Genomic DNA, 8,265 nt, shown 5'->3' with positions numbered 1-8,265 from the left:
TGTAAAGGATAGATTTAATAGCCTTTAAAAGAAACCAATCGCCATAACACCTTATTACGTTTATTCATCAATCTTCATTGATGAGTAGATCACCCTTGTGAACCAAAAGCATGAAATTAAATCCAATGGTACCAGTTAGAAGTGACTTAGAACACCCACCCACCCCCAAAAAAAAAAGAAAAGGAAAAAAAAGATAAGCAAATGAGACAATTAGATTGTATATATTCCATGTATCCCAAAGAGCAGCTTTGTGGTTTCAGGCTTGGACAAGAAGTAGGATGTTGCATAGAGGAAAAGGTATGGTGTAGAAGAGCCAGATGTAAGGAATTAGATCCAACACCACGGATAGGAATGGAATATCAGTGGGTAATTGTGGGATTTGGCAGAGAGTGAGATTTTAGTAGGCCACTGGCAAGAGTTTTTGTTTTTGTTCAACCAAGATTAAGATTAACAAACCAATCTGTAATTTCACTAAATAAACATGGACATGTTGCTATAATTGATCTTAAAGATACATACAACAATCTCTATAAAAAAAAATTTAAATAAAATAAAACGCCAACAAACAGCCTTGGTCAAACATATCAGCATCCCTTAAGAGATCAGTATGACATATTCAAGATTTCCACTTACCCTTAACAGATCAGAAAGATCATGAGAAAGCTATAAAACAAATCATAGGAACAATGCTGAGCTTTGAAATATATATTGTATATTCCCATAATGAGTTACAGTGAAGCCTTCTAGGAAAATATAAGTGAATTCTAATTTTTTTTGCATTACCAGATATCCTGTCAACCATTCTCTACCATCTCCTTATACAATGGAAGTGCACTGCATGATATAATACATTCAGCATCAGGCCTAATAGTAATACTCAGCTTTCCTATACGATAAACAACCAAAAGAACAGTTAAAACTATTTCAAATGGAAACAAACAAAATTAGGAATTATCAATATAGAATATGGAAACTTTCTTTCAGGGCTTGTCAATCCTGTGTTCCCTTCATACTTCTTTTTGAGGTCTGTCACCATTACCTAAATAAATTAGCATATTCATTTTCCATAGCAAAGAAAGGATCCTGTATAACACGGTAATTCTTCACTACAATCATTCAAACATGAGTAGGCAACTTTGTACACAATTGATCACCCCATAGATTGGCTGGTAATTAATACAGACAGTACTCCTCTAGCAGCACAAGCTGTACTAGAAATCACCACCACACTTCTTAACAATCAATCACACCAACTACCATCATCATCACCCTAAAACATCTAATCACTTAAACCACATTCATCATGCTTACATATTGATCCTCTATCTACAATATCCGCAACTTGCCTAAAATTGGCACCATCATGTTATGCAACCTGGAACATCTTTGCAGCAGTTGCAGAGGCCAGTGGACCAAGGTACCAGAGCACATCTGGACTGAACCTAAAACGCAGCTGTCTGGGTCCTCTCTTGAGAATACTGAGGTTACAAAGTTATGTTTAGGGTTAATGGATGGATAATTCAGAACTTTTCAAGCCCAAAAACAAATTTTAGAAAATAATTAGTCAAATTAAAACATAATAATATGCAAAATTGTGAGGCCTCCAAAGCTGATGTTCCACAATATGAAGAGGTCAACAACTCAAAAACTACCTTGAATTTTATATATATTAGATTACATTATTAAGTAGAAATGCATGTTCTCATTAAAGAAAATTAACTACAACACACTCTCAATCCTCCTGCAAAACAGTATTATGCTAGCGGGGAAAAAATGGGAAGGTAAATCATAGACTACAGATACAGGAATTGCCACACTAAATCTGCTGTAAAACCTTCTCAGCAGCTGCTATTGTTTTCTGGATATCTTCAGGAGTATGTGCCAAGCTTGTAAATCCAGCCTCGAACTGTGAAGGAGCAAAATATACTCCTTCCTCCAGCATACCCCTATAGAATCTTGCAAACTTAGCAGTATCACTTTTCTTTGCATCCTCAAAGTTGTAAACAGGCCCTTCTGTGAAGAAAAACCCAAACATCCCGCGTATATACCCACCACACATCGCATGCCCTGCCTTTTTCCCAGCATCAACTATACCTTGAACAAGTTCACCTGTGATCTTATCCAAATATGTATAACTTCCTGGCTCCTGCAATCGCTTAAGAGTGTGTATGCCTGCTGTCATTGCCAATGGGTTTCCACTCAAGGTCCCAGCCTGGTACATTGGTCCTGCTGGTGCCACCATTTCCATAATCTCCCTCCTTCCTCCATATGCACCAACAGGCAGACCACCACCAATGATCTTCCCAAGTGTTGTCAAATCAGGAGTTACGCCAAAGTATTCCTGAGCTCCACCATAAGACAAACGAAATCCAGTCATAACTTCATCAAAGATTAAAAGAGCACCATTTTCTTTAGTGATTTTGCGTATGGCATTAAGGAACTCAGGTTTAGGAGCAATGAAACCAGAGTTCCCAACAACAGGTTCAAGGATCATTGCAGCAATCTCTCCTTTGTTGGTCTCAAAGAGATTTTCCACAGCTGAGATGTCATTGAAAGGGGCAGTTAGAGTTTCATAAGTGGCTCCTTTGGGGACACCAGGGGAGTCAGGGAGTCCTAAGGTGGCAACCCCACTTCCTGCCTTGACAAGGAATGGATCAGCATGGCCATGGTAACAGCCCTCAAACTTGATAATCCTCTCCTTGCCAGTGTAAGCACGGGCCAGGCGGAGCACACCCATGCATGCTTCTGTGCCTGAATTAACAAACCGGACCATTTCTATGCTTGGTACTGCCGAGATGACCATCTCGGCCAAAGTATTTTCTAGCAGACAAGGAGCACCAAAGCTGGTTCCTTTCTTCATCGTTTCAGCTAGGGCCGCAAGTACCTGCAGGTAAATAGTAGCTGGGAACGTTATCTACTGCAATATCTGAAAAACTACCATCAGAATTGAAAAAAAAAATAAAGGATTCATCCACTGTTACAGGGTCTAGTTCAGGGAATTGGCAAGATAAATCTTAAGAATTACAGTTCTCCAACTCTTTACTTTTCCCCAAGAAAGAGGCCTGTGTATCAGTGTACTGGGAGTTGTGTACAAACCTACTTCAACAAAGTTATCACTTCTCTTCAATAAAGCATTATAATTTATAACTCCTCCAGAAAAAATTAGTTTTTACAGTGTATTTAGATTTTTTTTTTAAAAAAAGAATAAAATACAAATACAAATACAAATGCATCAACTTTTAAGAAAGAAATGCAAATAAATTATTACATTACCAAATATCTTTTTTTTTTTTCTTTTAAAAAAAATTATAAACACTACGAATATTTTGCTGTTGTAAAAATGATATCAGAGGCAGGAACACTTGACCAGTGTCATTAAACAAAATGTATTGGTCCACAACAAGAAAAAATAGCAAGGAATGGTTGGAGAATTAAAATTGAAGATTGTCACCAAATGCACAATATCTATGAATATCATAACAAGGTCAAATGTAAGATTAGATAAAGTTTTAAGAATATATGACAGGGAGGAAGAACAGAACCTCATCATCTGCATGACCAATTATTGCTGGTCCCCAAGAACCCACATAATCGATGTACTCATTGCCATCTATGTCCCACATATGAGAGCCCTTGACAGAATCCATCAAAATAGGTTGTCCACCAACAGATTTAAAGGCACGTACAGGGGAGTTCACACCTCCAGGCATCAATTCCTACCAAAACCCTTACACCAAGTTAGTTCTCAAGAAATTCAAAACCAAATTTCGCCATTCAACATCATAAAAAGAAAAGGGTTTGAGCGAAATGTCAAATAACAACAATAACAAGAGCTAATAAACAACTGTTTATACAACTTCTATAGCCAAGACAAGTCCTTAGGCTTTTTTAACATACATGAAAAACAGATTAACAACCTAATGTATCCGTTTCATAGTTTGAATTAAATATTACAAATCTAAAAGTATATCTAGGATCACGTCATTTAAAATTTTAAAAAAGGAGATACTTTGTACATTGTAAGATCCAGGAAGTAAAATCTTACCCGTGAAATGAATGTGACCAAGACCCAATTGTTGGTCACATTCATTTATCTTACCCACAATAATTGTTTACTATATTGCATCCATTTTACACTACCAGTGAAATCTTCAAGCGGTCCCAATCATATAGCATAGTCCAAATAATCAATATTACACAAAACCCATCATTAATAAGGTTGTAAATCTCAAATTTAACACTTAGTTAGCAAAAACAAGTAACAAAATTGAAGGCCCAAATTCAATTTTAAACAATCATAATTCCTTCACTGAAGTCAAAATTAACCGAACAGAACCCAAAACAATACCAAGTGTAGAAAAGTTGAAATTTTGAATGAATCGAAATGGGAATGACAAAAGAAAAGGAATACCTTGGCGGCAGCAAAAGCTTCTTCGGACTTTTGAAGAGTGTAATTCTTCTTCTTCTCATCGAGCGAGACAGCCATTTTGACGCAGCAACGACGAGTCGTTTTTGAAGAAGAAGAAGAAGAAGAAGAATGTCTATGAGAAAGCTTTGTTGTCGAGCATGAAAGCCCATATCCCACTCCTACTCCGGCTACAGCACCAGCCATTGTTGCTCTCTCACTCTCTGTTTTGGCTTTTTGCCTGCGACGCTGACGGCTATAGAGCTGAAAGGAGTAGAAAAAGTGATAAGGTTGGGAATTTGATTTTTTGTTGTTCAAATGGGTTTTTTAAAGTGTGGGGTATCACTAAGGTGCACATGTCAATATGCTATTGGGGAGTACATTGGACTTCATAGATGGATTATTGGGTTAGGTTTGGACTTTTTTTTTTCTTTTTTCTTTTTTGAGAAAGTGGGTTAGGTTTGGACTTAGAGGACTGTTGCAACTTACAAGATTGGGTTGGGTTGGATTGGATTGTCTCCGATTTGCCCAAACCTATTTGTGATGGAAGGAGATGGAAGAAAGCAAGTCCTTGACTAGACTCAGTTTATGAAAAATTACTGTTTATATATTTTATTTCATTAAAATAGTATTTATTGTTTTTTTTTTTTAATGTTTCTTTATCTTCTTACACAAAAACTCTTCTCGAGAAATGTAAAGAAAAAAAAAAAAAAAAAACAAAGAACCTTTTGCATAAAGATACAGTAATTTGTATATTTGAATAAGCAGTGTTGCAAAATCTCATTTTATATAATTGGTTCATAATTTAACACGATTGATTTTTGGGCTTCCGTGTCTATATTTTTTATTTTATGTTATTTTACATGAGCTAATCCAAATGCTACTTGAAATGTAAAAGTAAATTGGGTAAAAAAAATATTTGCTTTTTAATTTTTTTTACCCTTTTACTTTTTTATCCTATCAACATTTATATTTCACATGCATGTGATAATTGCATGTTGTAATATTGCACCAAATCTCAATCTAAACTAATCATGTGATAATTGCATAGCGCAATATTGCACTGAATCTCAATCTAAACTAGTCTAGCTTGACAATGGTGAAGTTTTTAAGATGCAGCTTAATGGTTTACACTAACAGTTAGTTGTCAACTTGTCACTAGTGGATGGTTATTGAGTGATTCTTTTTTTTGTGACCTTGTATAATATATAATGTCCGTTTGGCATTACTTATTTTTGTCAATTGATTTTACTATTTAACTTATTTTTGCTACTATTATGAGTCCCACTACACTTTTAAGTACTGTTCATGGGTCTAATTGTACTATTTTAACTAATTTTTACATTTATTTACAATATTTTTAATTTCAACAAAATAAGCAAATCTCAAACAGAACTATATAGTACGATAATTTTTTACACAACCGAAAATTGAAATAACAAATAAAAGACAAATATGGAAACAAAAATCCTAACGATCAGTGGTAAAACCAATGTAATTGGCGGTGCATTCATTTACAATTTTGGGTTTTTTTTTTTTTTTTTTTTTTGGAAGAAGCTTTTGTTGCTGTATACAACTCGAAGAGGGCTTATATATATGCGATTGTTAAATTGTAATTCTGAATAAACATGTCAAATGGTATCAATGCCTCTATCTATGACACAAACATAGTAATAAAATACAATTTATTCTTCCATTCTCTCTCTAATATGATTACAAAATTATAAGAAAGCTCCTAAAGTTGTTCCTTTTTTGTTTAGCAATGAATAAATTTTTTTTTTTTTTTGAAATGATACTTTGAATATATAATGGACGTACATCAATTAACTCTCAATTTTTTTAACTTTTATTTTGCAAGATATCTTAGAAGTGAAGAAGAATGGATAGTATTGAAAATTTGTAGCCTTAATTGCAATCTAAAAATGGTTAGATGCCTTTTCGGCTAAAATGCTATAATAAATTTTTTTTTAACCTCTAAATTTTGACCATAATTTATTTCAAGCCTCTAGTTTTACTTTTGTTCAATTGAGTTATTTAAGCTTCAAAATTATTCAATTCAAATATTTTGTCCAAATACATTAAAAATATGGTGTTAGTTTTGATTTTTTTTTTCTAGTACTTTTTTTTTAATTTTCCCCATAAATGTTGCCATGTGGCAATTGGGTATTGATTAGATGCACTCATCTATTAAGATGTATATACATTTTTATTTAATACACAAATGGGCTCCACCACACAAATTTGATACAGTTTTCACACCCATGACCCCTGTAATCCATGAATCATAACATTATAATCAAATTTTAAAAGTTAAAATAAGAAAAAAAAAAATTAAAGTTGAAACCTTTCTGCAATAAATTGAATCATAAGTTTCTATGGCATACTACTCTAAGAACCAATCAGAAAAAATTGTTAGCTCACAGGTAAACTCATTTTTCATTTGGGTCAAATATTCTCGGGTTTGGATAGGGTTTAATTTTGCCAAATCTAATATCTACGTGCATGTAATATTTACTAACTTGTTATTAATTTTCTCCAATATCTCAATAATTTTCCTAGTAAATAAATTTGTGAATTTGTTTTTTAATTTAATACCTTTGTGAGATTGTAATGAGCTATTTTATAGACAAATAAAAAGGCAAAAAGAATGGTTCAAGAATCTAATCACATTAAATGCATTTTGAAATATGAAAATTTCATGACATAGTGACAATGTAAATAGGCATGTTTCATGCTTACTCAAGAATATAAATATCGTGGGCTCCAGTTAGGTTAAGTGGTAAAGTGTCTGATGGTTGAATAAGAGATCGGGTTCAATCTCCATCTACACCAAAAACTGATTGGTATCTTGGTTTGATGATAAAGAGCTATCATTAGGAGCGAACACCATAGGTTGAAATTTTCTCAAAAAAAATTGTAAATATCATTTGATAAAATAAAAATTATTGGCAACTTTTTATAGTGTCTTTATTTGAAAACTCATTATTGACAACTTTGTTTTAATTATACCATTTAAGATTGGAACTCCCAGAATTGTTTTTATGGGAATTATTACAACTTACAAGTAGTTTTCTATGCTTTCTTGGTATTCCTTATAACTAAATAGAACTTGATAATATTGAAAAAATAAATAAATAAAGAAGAAGAAAGAAGAGAAAGCTAATAAGTTATAAATAATTTAAGCATTAAAATCCATGAGAGATAAAAAGAGATTGTTTGGTATTGTAAGGACCAAAAATCCAACCAGGTATTAAAGCCCACTTAAAACTAGAAGTGGATCCAATCACCCAAGGCCCAAAATAAAGAATTTGTAGAGAGGGAACAAAACAACCACAGACAGCTATGTCCCAAGGATTTCATTCAACATAAAAGGAGTAAGAAAACACACTCCCACAGGCCTGCCCAAGGAGGAATCTATTACATTCAAATATTACTGTTCATTCAATTCTCAGAGTCCTATCCTTTCTTTTTCTCCCCCTACACTAGCTTCTTTCATCCCTATCTATACTCCTTCCTCCTTGCATCTCCAACGTCGATCTCCCACCTAACTCCTTTCTCACGTTGACACTTGTCTGATTGCTTGTAGAAGGTGGTGGAAAGAAACTGTCTAGCTATGATTCGCACTGTTCAGGTCACTTCCACATCAATGCAACTAATAAAGCTATTGTTCATCATTTAATGCGGCCAGGAAACTAGGTGCAGAGCATTCAATGCGGAGTCCACAAGCTGTCTACCCCCAAACCAAATATTTTCTCTCTATGCCATATTTCGTCAGTCTACTCTTTGTACTTTTCCATGCAACCTTGTCCTCGGGTCCTCAGCCCTCATCCCAACTAAGGTCTCTTTTGACTTTTGATCTT

General features: G+C 34.1%; 1 protein-coding gene across 1 annotated transcript; it reads right to left on the bottom strand.

The window, feature by feature from the left end:
* Positions 1–1,638: 1,638 nt before the first annotated feature.
* On the bottom strand, positions 1,639–4,734 carry LOC142643079 (glutamate-1-semialdehyde 2,1-aminomutase 2, chloroplastic-like). Its single transcript, XM_075817624.1, has 3 exons — positions 4,412–4,734; positions 3,543–3,716; positions 1,639–2,884 (listed from the first exon to the last, which is right to left on the bottom strand). Exons 1-3 carry the CDS (start codon positions 4,610–4,612, stop codon positions 1,817–1,819), a joined length of 1,443 nt encoding a protein of 480 aa, XP_075673739.1. The 5' UTR covers positions 4,613–4,734; the 3' UTR covers positions 1,639–1,816.
* Between the last annotated feature and the right edge of the window lie 3,531 nt (positions 4,735–8,265).

The sequence above is a fragment of the Castanea sativa genome, chromosome 7, assembly GCF_040712315.1.
Source record: "Castanea sativa cultivar Marrone di Chiusa Pesio chromosome 7, ASM4071231v1".
Lineage (NCBI taxonomy): Eukaryota > Viridiplantae > Streptophyta > Magnoliopsida > Fagales > Fagaceae > Castanea > Castanea sativa.
This window is presented reverse-complemented; position numbering and strand designations above follow the sequence as displayed.

Coding starts and splice junctions, on each gene's coding strand:
- LOC142643079 (XM_075817624.1), bottom strand. CDS start 4,612: ATGGCTGGTGCTGTAGCCGGAGTAGGAGTGGGATATGGGCTTTCATGC. Junction 3,717..4,411: donor AAGCTTTTGCTGCCGCCAAG/GTATTCCTTTTC, acceptor GGGTTTTGGTAG/GAATTGATGCCTGGAGGTGT. Junction 2,885..3,542: donor TTGGTCATGCAGATGATGAG/GTTCTGTTCTTC, acceptor ATTTACCTGCAG/GTACTTGCGGCCCTAGCTGA.